This window comes from Pseudochaenichthys georgianus, chromosome 14 (assembly GCF_902827115.2).
Source record: "Pseudochaenichthys georgianus chromosome 14, fPseGeo1.2, whole genome shotgun sequence".
In the NCBI taxonomy this organism is placed as follows: domain Eukaryota; kingdom Metazoa; phylum Chordata; class Actinopteri; order Perciformes; family Channichthyidae; genus Pseudochaenichthys; species Pseudochaenichthys georgianus.
In genome coordinates this window covers 898,334-922,007 of record NC_047516.1, presented here as the reverse complement: position 1 = coordinate 922,007, position 23,674 = coordinate 898,334, and the positions used below count along the sequence as shown (strand labels likewise).

At 41.8% G+C, this 23,674-nt stretch overlaps 1 protein-coding gene across 1 annotated transcript; it reads left to right on the top strand.

Moving 5' to 3' along the window:
• The first annotated feature begins 9,947 nt into the window (after nucleotides 1-9,947).
• On the top strand, nucleotides 9,948-22,477 carry cdx1b (caudal type homeobox 1 b). The gene is made up of 3 exons (XM_034098786.1): nucleotides 9,948-10,428; nucleotides 20,230-20,378; nucleotides 22,253-22,477. The coding sequence occupies exons 1-3, from the start codon at nucleotides 9,948-9,950 to the stop codon at nucleotides 22,475-22,477; spliced, it is 855 nt and encodes a 284-aa protein (XP_033954677.1).
• The last annotated feature ends 1,197 nt before the right edge of the window (nucleotides 22,478-23,674 follow it).

Below are 23,674 nucleotides of genomic sequence, written 5' to 3'. Positions count from 1 at the left end.
TGCACCACAGAGAGGACCCTGACCTTCAGGTGCTCCATAGAGAGGACCCTGACCTTCAGGTGCACCACAGAGAGGACCCTGACCTTCAGGTGCTCCATAGAGAGGACCCTGACCTTCAGGTGCACCACAGAGAGGACCCTGACCTTCAGGTGCTCCACAGAGAGGATCCTGACCTTCAGGTGCTCCATAGAGAGGACCCTGACCTTCAGGTGCTCCATAGAGAGGACCCTGACCTTCAGGTGCTCCATAGAGAGGATCCTGACCTTCAGGTGCTCCATAGAGAGGGTCCTGACCTTCAGGTGCTCCATAGAGAGGGTCCTGACCTTCAGGTGCTCCATAGAGAGGGTCCTGACCTTCAGGTGCTCCATAGAGAGGATCCTGACCTTCTCCAGGTGCACCATAGAGAGGACCCTGACCTTCAGGTGCTCCATAGAGAGGATCCTGACCTTCTCCAGGTGCTCCATAGAGAGGACCCTGACCTTCAGGTGCTCCACAGAGAGGACCCTGACCTTCAGGTGCTCCACAGAGAGGACCCTGACCTTCAGGTGCTCCATAGAGAGGACCCTGACCTTCAGGTGCTCCATAGAGAGGACCCTGACCTTCAGGTGCTCCATAGAGAGGACCCTGACCTTCAGGTGCTCCATAGAGAGGATCCTGACCTTCAGGTGCTCCATAGAGAGGGTCCTGACCTTCAGGTGCTCCATAGAGAGGATCCTGACCTTCTCCAGGTGCTCCATAGAGAGGACCCTGACCTTCAGGTGCTCCATAGAGAGGACTCTGACCTTCAGGTGCTCCATAGAGAGGATCCTGACCTTCAGGCCTTCTCCAGGTGCTCCATAGAGAGGACCCTGACCTTCAGGTGCTCCACAGAGAGGACCCTGACCTTCAGGTGCTCCATAGAGAGGACCCTGACCTTCAGGTGCTCCATAGAGAGGACCCTGACCTTCAGGTGCTCCATAGAGAGGACCCTGACCTTCAGGTGCTCCATAGAGAGGATCCTGACCTTCAGGTGCTCCATAGAGAGGACCCTGACCTTCAGGTGCTCCATAGAGAGGACCCTGACCTTCAGGTGCTCCATAGAGAGGATCCTGACCTTCAGGTGCTCCATAGAGAGGGATCCTGACCTTCAGGTGCTCCATAGAGAGGGTCCTGACCTTCAGGTGCTCCATAGAGAGGGTCCTGACCTTCAGGTGCTCCATAGAGAGGACCCTGACCTTCAGGTGCTCCATAGAGAGGGTCCTGACCTTCTACAGGTGAGCATCCTGACCTTCAGGTGAGCATCCTGACCTTCAGGTGCTCCACAGCATCCGGACTAAAGCCACCCGCCTCAGAGACGCCTTCACCCCGCAGGTCGTCAGACTGTCAGACGCCTGAACTCTGAGCCGATCAGTTTAATTGTATTTAAAAGTTACTTTAAAAAACTGCAAGCTTAAACGTATAAAGTACATTATTGTTACATTTGATTAATTGTATTTATTATAGTGTAATCCAACCCGTGCTGTATATCATGTTATATTGTTGATATGTTTACTGTTGTTGTTGTTGAATTGATTAGTATGTTATTATATTGTTACTCGACTTGCTGCTGATCTGATATTAAAGTGAAGGTTCTGGAACATCAAAGACATCGTGTTGGAAGTTCTAACGCATCTTCTGATGTTTTATCAACAAAATTCATCTTTTCATCATCATCTTTATATTTCTGTCTTTCCGATTTAATCAAAAATGAAGACAAAGTTTAAAATGTTTATATTTGTAGTAATATTTAAAAAAAAAATGTCAACAAAAAGTAATGCAAATCAATTATTAAAAAAATATTCAGCAATTTTAAAAATATATTTTATTAGATAAAAAGTTTTTCCTCATTTTTTAAAACTCTTGCCAAATATATTAGTGTCGATAAAAAAGCCTGTAATTAAATGATATTAATTAGTATTTGTATTTTGCAGCCTCGCTCCGACACGCCTTCAGTGTGACGTCGGTGTGAAGAGTCTCCATTCTTCTCGGTCCTTTGTCCTCAGAGACGCTTTGTCCTCTGACTGTCAGGAAGGAGACGCAGCGATGACCTCCAGTCGACCTCCCTGCTTCCTCTGTGTGTGTGTGTGTGTGTGTGTGTGTGTGTGTGTGTGTGTGTGTGTGTGTGTGTGTGTGTGTGTGTGTGTGTGTGTGTGTGTGTGTGTGTGTGTGTGTGTGTGTGTGTGTGTGCTAATTACCGGCAGACTGACGGGAACCTGACTTTCAGTTGTCCGGTCAGGCTTCAGCGAATTGTCCTGTAATAAATGGATCGTAGGTTTTGATTTATTTTTTATTTTAGTTTGACATGGAGTTGAGAGGAATACACGATTTCATTTATTGTTATTTATTTTATAGAATTTTTATTTATTTGTTGAACTTTAATTTGTTGTAGCTGTTATTTATTTGAATATTTGAGTACATCAGGATCAGACTGGGTTATATGGACCAAGTGGTGACACAGTGGAGGAATGAGCGGGAAGAGACACAGACGGAAGAACATGGAGCGAAACAAACCAAACACACACAGGACTGTGAGGACAGCTTTGTGAGAACCATCTTCAGATATTATAACAACAACATCTGACAAACACTATGCTGTATTCAAAGAGGAGGGCTGCTCTAAAGACAGGCCCGGTTCCAGAACAAAATGACTCAGGGTGCATCAGAGATTAGAGAGGGTGCAGTGGTAAAGTGCTATTTTTATAAGTGGGGAGTGGACCTAACACCCTCTAGGGGAGTCCTCACCTCCTCTAGGAGGGTCCTTACCTCCTCTGGGGGGTCCGGGGGCATGCTCCCCTGAGAAGAATTTGTTTTAAATATTGAAGTTAAAAGCATCAATCTGGTGCACTTTGAGAGCAACATGAAGAGATCTATGGATCTATGTGCTCTTTGCTGGATTCATGCCTTCCCAGTCCCTTATCACGTAGCCTGACGGCCTCGACCCGTTCTTTTTAAAAACTGCAGCTCAGATTATAGCACAACCAGTAACTGATATGTTTAACCTCTCCCTGTCCACTCACACACTGCCAGCTGTGTGGAAGAAGCTCTGGTATCGCCCCTCTTGAAAGCTGGTGATCCCACGGAGCTAAATAACTATCGTCGTATCTCAAATCTTTCTGCGTTATCAAAGATTCTTGAGTCCCTAGTTTCTACTCAGCTAAAGCTCTTTTTAAATTCACACAACATCCTTAGTCCTATGCAACCTGCATTCAGATCAAAGCACAGTGCTGTGACTGCCAGTCTGAAAGTCTTAGACGATATTAAGGCTGCTTTGGAAAAACAATCCGTTTGTGTTGCATTGTTTATTGACCTGGCCAAAGCATGTGACTCTGCAGATCACCACATTCTGTCTAATGTTATGTTGGTGTCTCGTTTCTGTCATAACGCCATTTGCTGGTTTCAGAGTTTTCTAACCGGCCGTACTCAATGCGTCAGGCTGGGTAGTACTGTCTCTGACCCTGTCACCTTGAAGAAGGGAGTTCCACAGGGCTCTATGTTGGGGCCTTTGCTCTTTTTATTATATGTAAACAATATTTGTAATCAGATGCAATTTTCTACCTATCATATGTGCTGATGACACTCTTGTATACGCATGAGCTCCTTCTCTGGATATGGCCGTTTCCAATCTAGAATCTGACTTTATCACGCTGCAGCACTTCTTGATTCCAAACTGCTTTTGAACAGTAAGGAAACCAAAGCCATGCTTTTTGCTCCCAAGTCAGCGTCCTCTTGCCTCTCCATTGACACCCTTGATGGCGTCTCTGTTGAGTTTGTCGATACCTACAAATATCTGAGCTTTTGATTGGACAGTAATCTGAACTTCAAACACCACGTTGAAGTTCTAACTAAGAAATTGAAATTCACTCTTGGCTTCCTTTACAGACTTAAATGTTGTTTTTCAACTTCATCCCGTAAAAGGTTGGTCTCTGGCTCATTCCTGTCCCAGCTGGACTACGGTGAAACATCTATAGATGTGCCTGTCCCACTGTTTGGGACACACCTGACCCACTCTACCTGCTGCACTGCGCTGTATATCAGATGCACCCGATAGGACTCATCATGGCACACTGCACAGCCCAACTGGATGGTCCTCACTTAGTCTGCGCAGGATGCAGCCTTGGTTTTTATTAATGTATAAAGCCATTTTAGGAAAGCTTCCTCTGCACATATCTGCCAGATTAGCTCCAGTTTGTGACTCTGACAGCCTCAGACCCAGTGCCTGGATACGGGTCCAGGAGCCTGGATACGGGTCCAGGAGCCTGGATACGGGTCCAGGTGCCTGGATACGGGTCCAGGTGCCTGGATACGGGTCCAGGTTCCTGGATACGGGTCCTGGTGCCTGGATACGGGTCCAGGTGCCTGGATACGGGTCCAGGTTCCTGGATACGGGTCCTGGTGCCTGGATACGGTTCCAGGTTCCCGCTGTGCGGACTGAGGCTGGAGAAAGGAGTCTTTTTTATCATGGTCCTTGGAATGACCTTCAATCAAACCTAAAACTGAGGGCACTCGTCCCTATAGCGTGTTTTAGATTGAAGTTGTCTGAGGTCCTCACCTCCAGCTGCTCTTGCAGTAATAAGTAGCACCTTTCTTCTGTCCTGATGCGCTCAATGTAGGGACTGCTTTTGGTCTTTTGTTTTCTTAGTTGTGTTCTCTGTGTTTTATATGTCTGTGTTCTGTGTAACGCTGCTGCCTTCTTGGCCAGGTCAGCATTTCAAATGAGATTCTATCTCAATGCTTTTATCTGGTTAAATAAAGGTTAAATAAATAAAAAATAAGAGCATGGCGCCAGTTGTGGTGAAGGCATCTGACTTACTTGAACCGAAATGTCTACATGCAGCAGATGGCATCTCTTTCACATGAATATTCAGCCAATCTCTGTTTTGAGACCATGAGCTGCAAAATGAGCGCCTCACCCCACTGGACAGGCGAGTTGGTACTTTTTAAAAAATATACCTGGGCAGGCTCTGTTCTCTCAAAGGTCCTCTGGCACTTGCGGGCCGCCGAGGGGTGGCAGTGTTTGGGGTAACGAAGACGGCTGTGGCTGCTCCGCCTCTGTGGGCGAGGCGGGCAAAGCCGGCGAGTCGGGCGGGAGGACGTTAGTGTCCACGACAGTAACGTAATGTCCCCATGATCTGAACTGTTACCTGCAGCAGATGCAGTGCGTGCTGGGATAAGGGCTGGTTGTTTGAACCGTGTTCTGATCCATCACTGACTGCTGTGTCAGCACCTTGCAGAGGATGAACGTGCAGCGGCACAGGGCACACGCACCTGACATAATAACGTTACTTACCGTTTAGATTGATCAAATAAATGCAGCAGACAATGCTATTCAACCACAATTACCATTTATTTTATTTCAACTAAATTATTCTTCTCATTATTACTACTATTATTATATATATATGTAATATTTTTCACTTTTTTTTTTCACTTTTCATTTTTCAAATCAGGGTGCATAACGACTCAACTGAGGGTGCACCCTTATGCACCCCCGTAGAACCGGGCCTGTTAAAGAGGAAGTGAGGAGAGGGACGTGTGCAACAGGAGGGACGTGTGCAACAGGGTGTCACTGCATGGTGTGGTCATGGGTGGCGGTCAGCGGGGTCCCGGGCCTTGCTGTATATGATATCAGAGCTTGTTGGGGACACGTTGGTCCTGCTTCTTCAGTTTCAGCCGCACTTCGTCTCCTTCCTTTGAAGCTGCCTTTGAAGTGCAGAGAGCGACTGTCATGCAAATGAGAGGAGGGGGGAGTTAGAGTAGAAGTACACAGATGTTGTACTTGAGTAAAAGTAGAAGTACTCAGGTCTTGTACTTGAGTAAAAGTAGAAGTACTCAGATCTTGTACTTGAGTAAAAGTAGAAGTACTCAGATCTTGTCCTTGAGTCAAAGTAGAAGTACGCATATCTTGTACTTGAGTAAAAGTAGAAGTGCTTAGATATTGTACTTGAGTAAAAGTAGAAGTACTCAGGTCTTGTACTTGAGTAAAAGTAGAAGTACTCAGATCTTGTCCTTGAGTCAAAGTAGAAGTACGCATATCTTGTACTTGAGTGAAAGTAGAAGTACTCAGATATTGTACTTGAGTAAAAGTAGAAGTACTCAGATCTTGTGCTTGAGTAAAAGGAGAAGTACTCAGATCTTGTACTTGAGTAAAAGTAGAAGTGCTCAGATATTGTACTTGAGTCAAAGTAGAAGTTCTCAGATCTTGTACTTGAGTAAAAGTAGAAGTACTCAGATATTGTACTTGAGTCAAAGTAGAAGTGCTCAGATATTGTACTTGAGTCAAAGTAGAAGTTCTCAGATCTTGTACTTGAGTAAAAGTAGAAGTACTCAGATATTGTACTTGAGTCAAAGTAGAAGTGCTCAGATATTGTACTTGAGTAAAAGTAGAAGTACTCAGATATTGTACTTGAGTAAAAGTAGAAGTACTCAGATATTGTACTTGAGTAAAAGTAGAAGTACTCAGATGTTGTACTTGAGTCAAAGTAGAAGTACTCAGATCTTGTACTTGAGTAAAAGTAGAAGTACTCAGTCCTTGTACATGAGTAAAAGTAGAAGTGCTCAGATCTTGTTCTTGAGTAAAAGTACTCAGATATTGTACTTGAGTAAAAGTAGAAGTACTCAGATGTTGTACTTGAGTCAAAGTAGAAGTACTCAGATCTTGTACTTGAGTAAAAGTAGAAGTACTCAGTCCTTGTACTTGAGTAAAAGTAGAAGTGCTCAGATCTTGTTCTTGAGTCAAAGTAGAAGTACTCAGATCTTGTACTTGAGTAAAAGTAGAAGGGCTCAGACAGTGGCGTAACAAGGTTGTGATTGGCCCCGTTGCAAATATTTGTTTGGGCCCCCACCCCCCCAACTCAGCGTTGCTTGCTTTTTTTTCTTTCTCTCTCTCTCTCTCTCTCTCTCTCTCTCTCTCTCTCTCTCTCTCTCTCTCTCTCTCTCTCTCTCTCTCTCTCTCAAAATCTATTTAAAACTCATAACAAACAAACAAAATTCCCAAAGTTGTCTTGAAATGAACTGATTAAATAAACGAAACGTAAAATATAGCCTACTTTTGCAAACAACATAAAACGGAGCATTATTTATTTCTACTTGAATGTCGCACTGCACCCGCTTTGCGATTATGTAGATTATCTCATTTTGAACGGCTGGACTCAAGTATTTCACAGAACCTTGTGGTCGCTCAACAAGTTCTTTCAGAACCGGATCGTAACATGCTAAAAGTTCTATCATACTGAGAAAGTTTCCACTGTTGGGCTGTCCAAGACTCTCCCTATGTCCTCTAAAGCCAAGTGACAAGTGGCCAGAGCGATTGTAACGTTGACAATACGCTCAAGTACCCGTCTCAGTAATTAGCAGCATTCCTTGCGTTCCTCTCCATGTTTGCATCGATTCTCCCGTTTTTCTTCCACTGTTCATCTGACCCACGCTCCGACATGGACCTGAGATTGTGCGTGTGAGTCAATCCTCGCAGACGACGCATGTCCACGCATCACTGGAGAACGGTGCACCTCGGTCTGCGAACAGCCAGCACGGCTCACAAGAGGCACAGTCCAGGGTGGGGGGGGTAACACAGCCATGTCCGTGGCAGTTTGATACCTGCTCTGGTCGTGGTGGTGTCATACATCTCGGAGAAACACCTGTTTCCTTGATGTGTCTCTGGGGAATGGACCGAGAGGCCTACATGGACCGGTTGCTGTAATATAGCCTTTGATCTTGGCGTCGGGGTCTCAATAGCGCCATAGAGTCCCCTATCGGTTGGGGGCGGGGCCCTTGCGGGAACTGTAGGACGACCGCCGGGCACAGCCAAATCCATCCTCTCCTCCTCCTGGCTCATGGCTGGAGAAGAAGGTCGCACAGCCACGGATACAGCTTCACTTGTGGAGCTAGATGATGGTGAGGCAGGTGAGCTATCGTTAGCCTCCGGCTCCGGCTGCACGTCAACATTACCAACGTTAGTGTTCGATTTCGAGGTCGATGTATGACAAAAAAAACGGTCTAATTTTGTCTCTTTAGCCTTTACATCTCCTTGTTCTCTCTTGTCCTTTCTCTTTTGAGCGCCGCTCTTGTGCTTTGGTTTGCTGTACATTATAAATGCAAGCTATTCAATTTGTTATAATTCTGCCGATCTTGCTGCTGCTATAGCTGTGTAGTACATATAACTTTTGATGTTGATTAAACGGTTCGCTCGTCACGCAAGGTATCACATGACATGAAAGGGAGCAAGGTCATTGGACAGACAAATTAAAAATTAATGTAGGTTGCTAGGTTACTTTGAAGACTGTGTGAACCAGTCAATGCCATTGGGGCCCCAAAATAAAATATGTATTAAAAAATAAATAAATAATAATAATTATATATATATATATTTTTTTTTGTTGCATGGGCCCCGGTGCACCGGCTGCACCGTCGATAGTTACGCCACTGTGCTCATACCTTGTACTTGAGTAAAAGTAGAAGTACTCAGATCTTGTACTTGAGTCAAAGTAGAAGTACTCTGATATTGTACTTGAGTCAAAGTAGAAGTACTCAGATCTTGTACTTGAGTAAAATTAGAAGTGCTCAGATATTGTACTTGAGTCAAAGTAGAAGTACTCTGATATTGTACTTGAGTCAAAGTAGAAGTACTCAGATCTTGTACTTGAGTAAAAGTAGAAGTACTCAGATATTGTACTTGAGTAAAAATAGAAGTGCTCAGATATTGTACTTGAGTAAAAGTAGAAGTACTCAGATCTTGTACTTGAGTAAAAGTAGAAGTACTCAGACCTTGTACCTGAGTAAAAGTAGAAGTACTCAGAGCTTGTACTTGAGTAAAAGTAGAAGTACTCAGACCTTGTACTTAGTAAAAGTAGAAGTACTCAGGTCTTGTACTTGAGTAAAAGTAGAAGTACTCAGAGCTTGTACTTGAGTAAAAGTAGAAGTACTCAGATCTTGTTCTTGAGTAAAAGTAGAAGTACTCAGATCTTGTACTTGAGTAAAAGTAGAAGTACTCAGACCTTGTACTTGAGTAAAAGTAGAAGTACCAGAGTGCAGGAATACTCTGTTAAAAGTACTTTATTGAAAATGCTTCTCAAGTAAAAGTGCAAAAAGTATTATCATCAAAATATATTTGCAACATCTTTGTAAATTAGAGGTTTTATGTTTTTTATAAATATTATATTTTCTACAGTTTTTTATTCATATTCTATGTATTTATTATTAAAGTATTTTTATCATATTTAAATGTCATATTTGTTCCTATACTGTATTTTTTGTAGAAAATGTTTTTATTGGTTTCCATATTGTATTTGCGCCTATACTACGGGAGGATGTGAGGAGAGGAAGGAGAGGAAGGAGAGGAAGAGAGGGAGGGAGATAAGGGTAATAAAAGTGACCATGTGACAGTGGGAGGTTTTAACGTGCACACACACACACACACACACACACACACACACACACACACACACACACACACACACACACACACACACACACACACACACACACACACACACACACACACACACACACACACACACACACACACACACACACACACACACTCTCGCTCGCTCTCTCTCTCTCACACACACACACACACACACACACACACACACACACACACACACACACACACACACACACACACACACACACACACACACACACACACACACACACACACACACACACACACACACACACACACACACACACACACACACACACACACACACACACACACACACACACACACACACACACACACACACACACACACACACACACACACACACACACACACACACACACACACACACACACACACACACACACACACACACACACACACACACACTCTCACAGGTGGACGGCAGAGATCATACCTGAGCGCCAGGTGACAGAGTCTGGTTCCGCAGCAGGCAGAGGCAGAGCCCTCCGCCTCCCCTGGAAACATGTACGTGAGTTACCTGCAGCTGGACAAGGACCCCAACATGTACCAGAACCCGGGCCCGAGGCACCCTCTGAGCCTCAGTCCGCAGAGCTTCACCTCCGCCCCGCCGCAGTACTCAGACTTCCCCGGGTACCACCACCACCCGCACCACCACCCGCACCACCACCCTCACCACCCGGGCCTGACCACCGAGCAGCAGGCCGGGGGCTCCGGGGGAAACACCGGGGGATGGAGCTCCTCTTACCCGCCTCCCCCGCCTCCATCCCGGGATGAATGGTCGTCCCACTACGCGGCGGCGGTGGCAGGAGGGGGGGCTTCATCCTCCGGGGGATCCGCGGTGGTGGGTCCCTCTCTGGGGTTCAACCCGGCGGATTTCCCCGGGCAGCTGAACGCATCTGTCGGCCAGATGTCGCCCGGATCCCCGCAGAGGAGGAACCCGTACGACTGGATCCGCCGGAGCTCCGCGCCCACATCCAACCCCAGTAAGAAATATTTAAAACTCACGTCATTAATCGGTTTATCTTATACTGTAGATATAACATGTTATACTTGTTTTTAATGCAAAGCTTAATAACTCATATAATTCATCAGTTGGGGGCATTTACTCTCTGCTTCTTTATACTCTAAATAACTCATATAATAACCAAATATGCAGCTTAAAAAACCCACTAAGCCACTAAAATAACCTCAACCCATTTAATAAAAAACACGTATTTAAATGAATTTACGTAAGTATTTATGGTGCTTTTTACTGTAAAAATAGCATGTTATTTAATGCATGAAATGAAGTATGACATGCGGTAAGTGCACCTACAGTTTAATAACTCATTCATAAAGTGGGAATCAGGTATCTTTAGCGTTTCTGACTTTATACTGTACAGATTGCACTTATGAACTCCCTATAATTAACCAAGTCTGCAGGTTAAAAAACCCACTAAAATAACATTTAAGATACTTATCCAAATGAATTGACATTCCTGCCGCTTTATACTGTAAATGCTAAATATCTTAATAGTTACTGAAATAGGCTCACATTGATAAAACATGTTCAATCAGCTTTTTACGCCGTCTTATTTTACATTCTTCCGCCATTTTATCCCATTTATTAGAGTTTCCTTCAAAGCGCTATCATAAATTATTATAAAATAGTTTTTAATTGTTATTTATTTGGATTAATTTCAGTAAAAACTGTGATGTTTTACACCGAGCGTGCCGCTTCTCCTGGAAAAGAAAATCCTATAAAAAACCCTTTTCTCCATTTGACATTTAAATCATTCTTTTAATTGTATCGTGTCGTATCTTATAACTATAGTTTTATTTATACTTTTGTTTAATTTTTACTAATCAGTTAGAAATTATTTAATACTATTAATATTATTAATAAAAATGATGTTAAAAATTTAAAATAATAATAAATAATATACATAATTTTGGTGTATTAATAGTAATTAGAGTTTATATTATAATTCAATATATATATATATATATATTCACTTTTCTTATTTGTTTTATAGAAAAAAAAAATGCATATGAAATAATAAAATAAATGAAACAATACAGAATAAAATACAAACAGCCAACAAGTACTTTACGTTTAAACCCGGACTCCGCCTCCCTTCACCGACACGCAGCTGGGACTTTAGCACGAGGACCGTGTGTTTTTCAAATCGCTAATAAAACGCTTAGGTCCGACGGGGTGGAGCGTCCCCACGGCCCCCGGATCAAAGAGGCCGCTGTGATGCTAATGAAGCCCCGCGGAAAGGAGGGAGGGTCCGGGCGGGGGCGCTTTGTCCTCCGCCGTCTCTGGGCGGAGAGGACACGGAGGAACAAGACTGTCCGCACTTTGAAGTGTGAAGTGTGACTGTGTGTGAGAGTGTGTGCGTGTGTGTCTGGGTGTGTGTGTGAGAGTGTGTGTGTGTGTGTGTGTGTGAGTGTGTGTGTGTCTGGGTGTGTGTGTGAGTGTGTGTGTGTGTGTCTGGGTGTGTGTGTTCTCAGATCACACGTGAAAGTAAATCACAGACATTATCCCCCTAATTTTTTTGGTATTACTTTTCCTTTTTTATAACGTGTATTTATTTTGGTAAAGAAAATACAAATATAGAAATAAAAAAGAAAATATTGCAAGCGTCATGAAATTAGGAGTTCAATTAAATATAATAATGTGTGTGTGTGTGTGTGTGTCTCTGTGTGTGTCTGTGTGTGTGTGTGTGTGTGTGTGTGAGTGTGTGTCTGTCTGTGTCTGTGTCTGTGTGTGTGTGTGTGTGTGTGTGTGAGTGAGTGAGTGGGTGAGTGTGTGTGTGTGTGTCTGTGTGTGTGTGAGCGTGTATGTGTGTCTGTGTGTGTGTGTCTGTGTTTGTATGTGAGTGTGAGTGTGTGTGTGTCTGTGTGTGTTTTTGTATGTGTGTGTGTGTGTGTGTGTCTGTGTGTGTCTGTGTGTCTGTGTGTGTCTGTGTGTGTGTGTGTGTCTGTGTGTATGTGTCTCTGTGTGTCCGTGTGTGTGTCTGTGTGTATGTGTCTCTGTGTGTCCGTGTGTGTGTGTGTCTGTGTGTATGTGTCTCTGTGTGTCCGTGTGTGTGTGTGTCTGTGTGTATGTGTCTCTGTGTGTGTGTGTATGTGTCTCTGTGTGTGTGTGTGTCTGTGTGTCTGTGTGTGTCTGTGTGTGTGTGCGTGTTTTTTTAATAAATACGTTAAAAGATATTCTTCAAAAGGTTGTTGAGTGTTAGAACAGGAATAAGTATAGAATAGAATAGTGTGCGTGAATCACATCAGAGAGAGAGAGAGAGAGAGAGAGAGAGAGAGAGAGAGAGAGAGAGAGAGAGAGAAGCTCCGGTCTCATAATTGACTCCATTAGCAGTTCACTCTTTTACTTCCGTATCATCTCCCAGATCTTTAAACGCTTTTATGGCTTAAAAGTCGGTCAATTGAGTGTTAGACGTATTGTGACCTCAGCACGTGCTTTCTCTGGAGCCCGGAGCGACTCCTGGAGACGAGCGATGTGTCGGGATGAACGGGAATCATTTCCACAAATGCCTGTCTCTGATTGGCTGAAACACCAAACAGATCATTGCAGCATTACCCATAATCCCCTCTGTTTCAGCCCTGTTTCCAAAGTGCTGATTCTCTGTCTGTGACTTCAGATGAGAACAAGGAGCCCCTCCCCACGCCCCTCTGAGAGACATTTTGTTATAATGGGAGGGGGGGGGGGTTACCTTGTTGCTGATTGGCTAATGGTTACACAAGACAACACATCGTTATGACATCACAAAGTGGCCCAAATCTGATCAGCTCATTTTCAGACAAGTTTTTATAGAAATGGATCAAAAAGAGAGAAAATCTTTGTTCCTGAAACTTTCAGAGTCTCTTTCCACAGAGGGGACACATGTTGATGTAGAAGAGACACGGAGAAGAGGGGACACATGTTGATGTAGAAGAGACACGGAGAAGAGGGGACACATGTTGATGTAGAAGAGACATGAGGAAGAGGGGACACATGTTGATGTAGAAGAGACATGAAGAAGAGGGGACACATGTTGATGTAGAAGAGACATGGAGAAGAGGGGACACATGTTGATGTAGAAGAGACATGAAGAAGAGGGGACACATGTTGATGTAGAAGAGACATGAAGAAGAGGGGACACATGTTGATGTAGAAGAGACATGAGGAAGAGGGGACACATGTTGATGTAGAAGAGACATGAAGAAGAGGGGACACATGTTGATGTAGAAGAGACACGGAGAAGAGGGGGACACATGTTGATGTAGAAGAGACATGGAGAAGAGGGGACACATGTTGATGTAGAAGAGACATGAAGAAGAGGGGACACATGTTGATGTACAAGAGACACGAAGAAGAGGGGACACATGTTGATGTAGAAGAGACATGAAGAAGAGGGGACACATGTTGATGTAGAAGAGACATGAAGAAGAGGGGACACATGTTGATGTAGAAGAGACATGGAGAAGAGGGGACACATGTTGATGTAGAAGAGACATGAAGAAGAGGGGACACATGTTGATGTAGAAGAGACATGAAGAAGAGGGGACACATGTTGATGTACAAGAGACACGAAGAAGAGGGGACACATGTTGATGTAGAAGAGACATGAAGAAGAGGGGACACATGTTGATGTAGAGGAGACATGAAGAAGAGGGGACACATGTTGATGTAGAAGAGACATGAAGAAGAGGGGACACATGTTGATGTACAAGAGACACGAAGAAGAGGGGACACATGTTGATGTAGAAGAGACACGAAGAAGAGGGGACACATGTTGATGTAGAAGAGACATGAAGAAGAGGGGACACATGTTGATGTAGAAGAGACATGGAGAAGAGGGGACACATGTTGATGTAGAAGAGACATGAAGAAGAGGGGACACATGTTGATGTAGAAGAGACATTGAGAAGAGGGGACACATGTTGATGTACAAGAGACAGCGAAGAAGAGGGGACACATGTTGATGTAGAAGAGACATGAAGAAGAGGGGACACATGTTGATGTGGAAGAGACATGAAGAAGAGGGGACACATGTTGATGTGGAAGAGACATGAAGAAGAGGGGACACATGTTGATTGTACAAGAGACACGAAGAAGAGGGGACACATGTTGATGTAGAAGAGACACGAGAAGAGGGGACACATGTTGATTAAGAAGAGACATGAAGAAGAGGGGACACATGTTGATGTAGAAGAGACATGGAGAAGAGGGGACACATGTTGATGTAGAAGAGACATGAAGAAGAGGGGACACATGTTGATGTAGAAGAGACATGGAGAAGAGGGGACACATGTTGATGTAGCAAGAGACAAGAAGAAGAGGGGACACATGTTGATGTAGAAGAGACATGAAGAAGAGGGGACACATGTTGATGTTGAAGAGACATGAAGAAGAGGGGACACATGTTGATGTGGAAGAGACATGAAGAAGAGGGGACACATGTTGATGTAGAAGAGACATGGAGAAGAGGGACACATGTTGATGTAGAAGAGACATGGAGAAGAGGGGACACATGTTGATGTAGAAGAGACATGAAGAAGAGGGGGACACATGTTGATGTAGAAGAGACATGAAGAAGAGGGGACACATGTTGATGTAGAAGAGACATGAAGAAGAGGGGACACTGTTGATGTAGAAGAGACATGGAGAAGAGGGGACACATGTTGATGTAGAAGAGACATGAAGAAGAGGGGACACATGTTGATGTAGAAGAGAGACATGAAGAAGAGGGGACACATGTTGATGTAGAAGAGACATGGAGAAGAGGGGACACATGTTGATGTAGAAGAGACATGGAGAAGAGGGGACACATGTTGATGTAGAAGAGACATGGAGAAGAGGGGGACACATGTTGATGTAGAAGAGACATGAGGAAGAGGGGACACATGTTGATGTAGAAGAGACATGGAGAAGAGGGGACACATGTTGATGTAGAAGAGACATGAGGAAGTGGATGTTGCAGAATAGGTGATATTATTGAAGCGTCTAATTTGGTAATTTTGACGTTTGTTTGATACAAAATGAAGGATTTTCTTTCAAAATGTCCATGTGTGTGTGTGTGTGTATGTGTGTGTGTATGTGTGTGTGTGTGTGAGAGGGTTTGTTTAATTTATAAAACATGACAATAATTGTTCATAAAATGTTATTTCATATTCCTATTTCATTTGTATTTTTTTGCATTTATTTTTAAATGTTCAAACTTAACAAGTATAGCTGAGAGCAACACATGCGTCACTTCCGGGCGAAAAGGACGGCTCCGCCCACTTTTGGAGGAAAACAACGCTGTCAGTTGAACGACGGTCGATACCAATTCTGAAGCTTTTGCCAATCCGATCAGAAACGTAAGAAAACCGTGGATTGTCTGATGTGTCCATCGTAACCGGGCTCTTTGAAGATCCACTGATCTTCAGAGAGCCCGGTTACGACGGACAGTCAGGCAAACAACTACATTACATAATTGGAAACCGACGATCGGGCTCGATGTCTGGGTTAAATTCAAATCAGTAGGCGAGGCTGTAATTTCTCCGCCAGCTGTTTCTCTCACGAGCGAGGCGGAACATAATAGTTCTATCACGCCAACAGCTGCCGTTTCGTTTATTGCTCCTCAAACATTAAAACAAATCCAGAGTTACGTGTTTCTGAACTTCCTCTAAGAAGAAAGGACGGTAACAGAAGAGCTCTGTGGCTTCGGGCTCGATCGCCGTTCAAATGACAGCGTTGGTTTCCCCAAAAGTGGGCGGAGCCGTAAAGTCACGTAGATGTTTCTCTCATCCATGGACATCGATAGCCGACTGCTATATTTAACCATACATCGAGCCCGACCGTCGAGTTCCAATGATTTAATGTAGTTGTTTGCCTGTCTGTCCATCGTAACCGGGCTCTTTGAAGATCCACAAATCCACGGTTTTCTTACATTTCTGATCGGATTGGCAAAAACTTCAGAATTTGTATCGACCGCCGTTCAGATGACAGCTTTTTTTCCCCCCAAAAGTGGGCGGAGCCGTAAAGTGACGTAGATGTTTCTCTCATCCATGGACATCGATAGCCTACTGCTATATTTAAGCATATATCGAAAGTGGGCGGAGCCGTCATTAAATATATAATAAATAAATGTATACACGTATAAATACATAACTTTTTATAAATGGAAAATAACTGAAAATAATCAAGCAAAAATAAATCAGGTACATTTAATAGAATACATTTATTATATATGGTTTTATTTATTTGGCACTTCTCGTCCTCCGTAGAGAAAGGGTCTTAGTGAGGAATCAGGGCTATGCTAGCTTAGCTTAGCATAAAGACTGGCAGTGGGGGGAAGTGTTAGCCTGGCTCTTGCTGTGACTAATGAGTAACGATACTTGAGTGCAGAGTGAACGCTGAAGAGCTTCTGATTTACGCTCCTTCATTAGCGTCAGCTCTCTATCAGACTGTTGGTTTTCACTTTCACAAATGAAGCAGAACGTTCGGACAGATGTTCCCAAACCCCCCCGCTGACCAATTACTGGACAGACAGACAGTGTGTGTGTGTGTGAGTGTGTGTGTGTGTGTTTAAAGAAGAAACTGGTGTTTGTTTAGAGTTAATACTGAATCAGAGCGTGTTAAAGACAGCTGAAGGCCTTTTAATTTACCGTAACACAGTAACGCAAAAAGACACTTTGTACTTTCAATACATTTCATTGGACAATTTCTACATTTATTTTAAGAACTTTGAGAACATTTTACTGCACACTTAGTACTTTGACTTGAAGTTCTTTGAATACATTTTACTGTACTTTAATACTTTGACTTGAAGTTCTTTGAATACATTTGACTGTACTTTAATACTTTGACTTGAAGTTCTTTGAATATATTTTACTGTACTTTAATACTTTGACTTGAAGTTCTTTGAATACATTTTACTGTACTTTAATACTTTGACTTGAAGTTCTTTTAATACATTTTACTGTACTTTAATACTTTGACTTGAAGTTCTTTGAATATATTTTACTGTACTTTAATACTTTGACTTGAAGTTCATTGAATACATTTTACTGTACTTTAATACTTTGACTTTAAGTTCTTTGAATACATTTTAATGTACTTTAATACTTTGACTTGAAGTTCTTTGAATACATTTTACTGTACGTTAATACTTTGACTTGAACTTCTTTGAATACATTTTACTGTACTTTAATACTTTGACTTGAAGTTCTTTGAATACATTTGACTGTACTTTAATACTTTGACTTTAAGTACTTTGAATACATTTTACTGTACTTTAATACTTTGACTTGAAGTTCTTTGAATACATTTTACTGTACTTTAATACTTTGACTTGAAGTTCTTTGAATACATTTGACTGTACTTTAATACTTTGACTTGAAGTTCTTTTAATACATTTTACTGTACTTTAATACTTTGACTTGAAGTTCTTTGAATATATTTTACTGTACTTTAATACTTTGACTTGAAGTTCATTGAATACATTTTACTGTACTTAATACTTTGACTTTAAGTTCTTTGAATACATTTTAATGTACTTAATACTTTGACTTGAAGTTCTTTGAATACATTTTACTGTACTTTAATACTTTGACTTGAAGTTCTTTGAATACATTTTACTGTACTTTAATACTTTTGACTTGAAGTTCTTTTAATACATTTTACTGTACTTTAATACTTTGACTTGAAGTTCTTTGAATATATTTTACTGTACTTTAATACTTTGACTTGAAGTTCATTGAATACATTTTACTGTACTTTAATACTTTGACTTTAAGTTCTTTGAATACATTTTAATGTACTTTAATACTTTGACTTGAAGTTCTTTGAATACATTTTACTGTACTTTAATACTTTGACTTGAAGTTCTTTGAATACATTTTACTGTACTTTAATACTTTGACTTGAAGTTCTTTGAATACATTTTACTGTACTTTAATACTTTGACTTGAAGTACTTGAATACATTTTACTACTTTAAATACACTTTTCAACAGTCAACACTTTTATTTCAAGTACTATACCTACTTTTTACTGTTACTTTACATTCTTTCAATACATTTCTACTGGACAATTAATACTTTAAGTACCTTCATTTTACTGTAAGAATAAGACAAATTACATTTCGTCATTTATATTGAAACTGTAGTGAGTTTTAGTCTGCAGCTTGACCTCCTGATGGAGTCGAGTTTTAAAACACACGAACACTGAGCCATTTAAATTAAACAAAAAGCAGATAACGGTGAGTTTATGCAAATCAATCCAAGGCAGGTTTCCTATTTGAATAAAGGAGTCATGGTGAACACTCACATTATGCTGCAGCCTGACGTCAGTTTATACGTGTTTTATAACATATAATATAAAATACTACAGCTCCGTACGCTTCATTGAGCTTTAACATGCTAACGGAAGGTGTGATTTCAGGTGAATGAAGTGGAAACATTCAATTAACGGATTCAATGGTTTGAGTGTTTTTAAAACTAGGCTATATGAGGTAAACATGTTATCCTCGTACATGTGAAATGGTAGAGCTCAAACACGTGTTTTTAATAATCATTATGTCTGGATTATACGGATATGTACTACAAATTACACCCTATTGCTACACAATGTAAACATTAAACAATATTCTTACACATATTCCATAATGCAAGTTGTATGCTGTTCATTTCCAGAGTTGTTTCCTACTCTGATTTGCATTAAAACAACAAATCGAGCATAACATAAGCTGCTAACGTTAGCAGGCCTGGCTAACTAGCTTGTAATTTGGCTTTACCTTAAAATGTTTGTATATTATTAGCTAACAACATTTTACTGGTGGATAACACTACGGATTAGAACCAGAAACAACCTCTTTGGTTCTGGATGCTACTAATTGCTATGTCATGCTAATGCTAGTAAACGTTAAACTGGTTTTTCCTTAATCCTGCCAGCCGAAGAATACGCTAATGTGAGGCTAACGTTAGCAGCTGTATCTTGCTCTTTTAACATGTGACTGTGAAAATAGTTAAAAACCTACTAAGAAATAATTTGGTTCTAAAATAAGCTACTATTGTTAGCAGACATGGCTAACAAGCTTAACCAGTAGCAACGTAGCATGACCTTCAACGCAGAACATTTGCATATTATTAGCTAACTACATATTTATTTATTGGGTCACGATACCGATCAGAACTGAAACAACCACTGTTTGGTTCTGGATGCTATTAAATGCTATGTCATGCATTAGATAACGATATATAGTAGTTTTTCCTTAATCCTGCTGACACACAAATACGCTAATATGAGGCTAACGTTAGCAGCTTTGTCCCACTCTTTAAACTGTGCTCCACATTTTTAAGAATTTAGAGGATTGTGTAAACGTTTTAGCTTTTTCAAAATAGAGGACAAAGTAAATTGTTAAATACCTGTGATGCATTAATGTTCTTAAATACGTGGCTATTGTTGGCAAACCTGGCTAACTAGCTTCAACAGTAGCAACGTAGCATTACCTTAAACTCAAAACATTTGCATTTTATTAGCGTTATTATTTTGGGGTTACGCTACAGATTAAAACCTGGGAACAACCACTGTTTGGTTCTGGATGCTATAGTGCTATGTCATGCTAATGCTAGTTAACAATCATTTCTACTTAATCCTGCTGACACACAAACAAACCAAGACACTGAACATAACACATAGAAACCTTCATACACTTTTAGACTTAGAGAAGGAGGCTGATACCCCTTCAGTGTGAAATCAATGCAAGGGGCATTTCAACAACAGTTCCTTTGCTAACCAGGTTATGTTTCTGTGTTTTTCAGACGGGAAGACGCGGACTAAAGATAAGTACCGGGTGGTTTACACCGACCACCAGCGCCTGGAGCTGGAGAAAGAGTTTCACTACAGCAAATACATCACCATCAGGAGGAAGTCGGAGCTGGCCACGACGCTCGGCCTCTCAGAGAGACAGGTACAGAAAAACACTGACACAAATTGGGTGAAACATTACATTTATAGGATCTTGCATAAAGCATAACGTCCATGTTTGAGATTCAAAGTGGTGACGAAGAACTGGGCAGGATTTCTTTAACTTGTTCTCTGAAAATGTTTCTTATTGTAAACAAATCCCAGTAAAATACTTAAACCATTGGTTCATAGTGAAGACCTACATTGTAAATTCAGTTTAAAAGTAATTTTCTGAAACAGTTGGAATTAGTGCAATTGATCACTTGTTTGGGACTATTTTTATGGGCGGATTAATCCACTATTTGCGCTGTAATGAGTATGTGTAGCAGCAGGACAGCTCGACGACTGTTGGATGGATTGTCATGAAATTTGGTACACCCATTCTTATTCCCAACAGGATGACGTGTATTACATTTGGTGACCCTCTGACTTTTCATCACGTCAACACTCAAAGAACACAGACTTTTATCATGGTTTATTCTTTGGCCCTTGCTAAACGCTCCCACCAGGTTTCATGAGAAAGTCTAGTTTTTCACCAGTCCTGCCAACAACAACAACAACAACACAAAAGCAATCAAACTAAAAGTCCTATCTTGCTATGTTTAACGAGAAATGTAAAATAATGCGTGGATCCGATTTCTTCAACCATGCTGCACCCTATCCGCCAAGTTACATGAACGGCGCTGGACGTGTAGTTTTTCCGTTATACTGCTGACAAACAAACCAAACTGGAACTATTGCTTTCTTGGCAGTGGAAATAAATGTGGTGCTTTAAAATGATGTTTACATGTCATGCAGATAAATTATTACTGATGCATTTCAAGTAGTTTTTCACAAACAAAGAATTAGCTTTGGATAATTGGTGCACCTCAGTGAAAGAAATATCTATAGGAAACGTAGACATGCTTGATGCAAGTCTTCAAATGAATTTGTTTTGCTCCAGGTGAAGATCTGGTTCAAAAACCGCCGGGCTAAAGAGCGCAAAAAGCAATCGAACTAAAAGTCCTATCTTTGACAAACAATACAAACTGGAACCATCGCTTTGTTCGCATGGAAATGCATGTGGTGCTTTAAAATGATGTTGACATGTCATGCAGATATAATATAACGGTAAAGGAGTCGGATGCATGCCAAGTAGTTTTTCACATACAAGGAATTTGCTTTGGTTAATTGGTGCAGCACAGTCAAAACATATATGACTCATATTTCCACCACACGGCCTCGCTCGGTATAGTTAGGCCTCGTTAAGACTGGCTCACTTTATGCTGCGTTTCCATTACAGTTTAGTAGCTGGGGCAGTAACTATAGCAACGCAGTGTAGGCGGACCCGTGACGTCATCTTCAATGCGAAACACAAAACCAACACAGCCGTTAGCAGTTAGCCCTCAGAGCTCACAGCTCCTCATATCTGTTCAGAAACTAGACACAAGTGAAACCAGTCCAAACCACAGACTGCCTGTGTCATGGAGAATACAGTCGCTGGTTTATTTATGTCTGTAGGCCGTTGTTGTGAGTGTGGACGGTCGGAGCATATACAACGTTAGCTTAGCCAATCTCCATTTAGAAAACCATTTCATCTCACAGGCCATAAGACTGTTAAACACCTGAACTAAGAACATCCATAACATTCATCTGTTTGAAACTTACACATGATGTATCACTTGTATAGACTCTTATGTTCTATGTTATTTAATCTACTGTTTGATTGTGTTGCTCTGTTGGAGGAGCCTGTGACCTCGGATTTCCATCGACATAACTACACTGCAGCTCTGTACGCATGACAATAAAAGCCTAGAATCTTGAAACATGTATTTAAAAAAAGATGTCTTCAGATTGCATTGCAAAAATAAAAACACCTTTTTGTTGTTGTTGCTCCAGGTGAAGATCTGGTTCCAGAACCGCCGGGCTAAAGAGCGTAAAATCACCAAGAAGAAGCTCCAGCAGCCGGCCTCCTCTTCCTCCGCCACGCCTCCAGCCAATGGGAGCGGTGGTGTTCTCCACGGAAACGGCGGAAACAGCGTCTCCATGGTGACGAGCAGCAGTGGTAGCAACGGGCTGGTGTCGCCCTCCTCGCTGGCTCTGAACATCAAAGAGGAATACTGAGGAAACCTTTTAGTGGACGCTCATATCGGGGATCTGGACTGAGATACTCTCCCCAAAGAAGTGAGGAACGCTTTGCATCCCGTCCCGCCTCCTGCCATGTTTTTCTCTTTCTCCGCCCTTCTTCGTAAAGCCAAAGCTCCTTCTACCATCTGACTGTTGCAGATAGTTTGTAAAAGTGATCAGACGTTCGCTTGCTGGGATTTCAGGAGGTTTGGTTGCACATCGACAGCTAAATGCAAAAAGACTCTTCTGCAACAGGAAACAAGTTGAAATAGGAACACAGTTTGAGTTGAGAGTTGCTTGTCCAAGCTTTCTTCACATTTGTATTCCTCGTGGAGATGCCGAATTTCCCCAAGATGTCGAATATTTCCATTTTAAAAACCAGTCAAGGATTGAAAAGCCTTTTCGCACCAACTGAACCAAAGAAGAAACTAACTGCAAAGTCAGCCAGCTCCTCCTGTGCCTTTAATACCACCCAAATAATGTCTCGTTTAAATTCCTCGTATGAAGTCGTGAGGAATGCTTTTGCACCTCGTTGGTCTAAAAATGTCACTTTTCTTTATCTGTCTCTGCCATTGTTCTGCATGGAAAGAACCTTTATACTTTAGCGCGTTTATCATCGCAATCAGATGCAAAGAAGGGAAAACTCAACCAAAAAACGTGAATGGTTTTTGCCAGATATAGACTATCAGCGTCTGCAATCTGTTCTCTGAGAATTCGCCGCTCGATGTCAACATAATTAGCTTCAATGAAGAGCTGCATGCGGAATATATATGATACTGTTCGACAGTGTGGGACATGTGTTTGTTTTTAACTTTAAAGCTACTTAAAAAAAGAGGATTTTCAGGGTAAATCACGTTTTCAAGTGTTTGTTGTTTCTTGATGATGCATTTCAAAGAAAAGTTTCGTGTTGCTTTTAAATGATGTTTTCTCCACCTGAAAGGACGCATAGTTCAACTCCAGTGACAGTGTTTATGGTCCTGTGAAGAACAGGGACAGTTAACCTCCTGAATGTTACTGGACATAGAAACGCATAATACAGGGTTTTGTTCTGCCTTTAATTATTAACACTGGAAGCATTTACAAAAATAGCTGGAGTCAAAAAATATGAAATATAGTCATTTCCATTCGCTCAGTAGGAATACCTTATTTCCAGAAAAAGGGCATCTGTGCCTCTCAACATATCAAGTCATTACA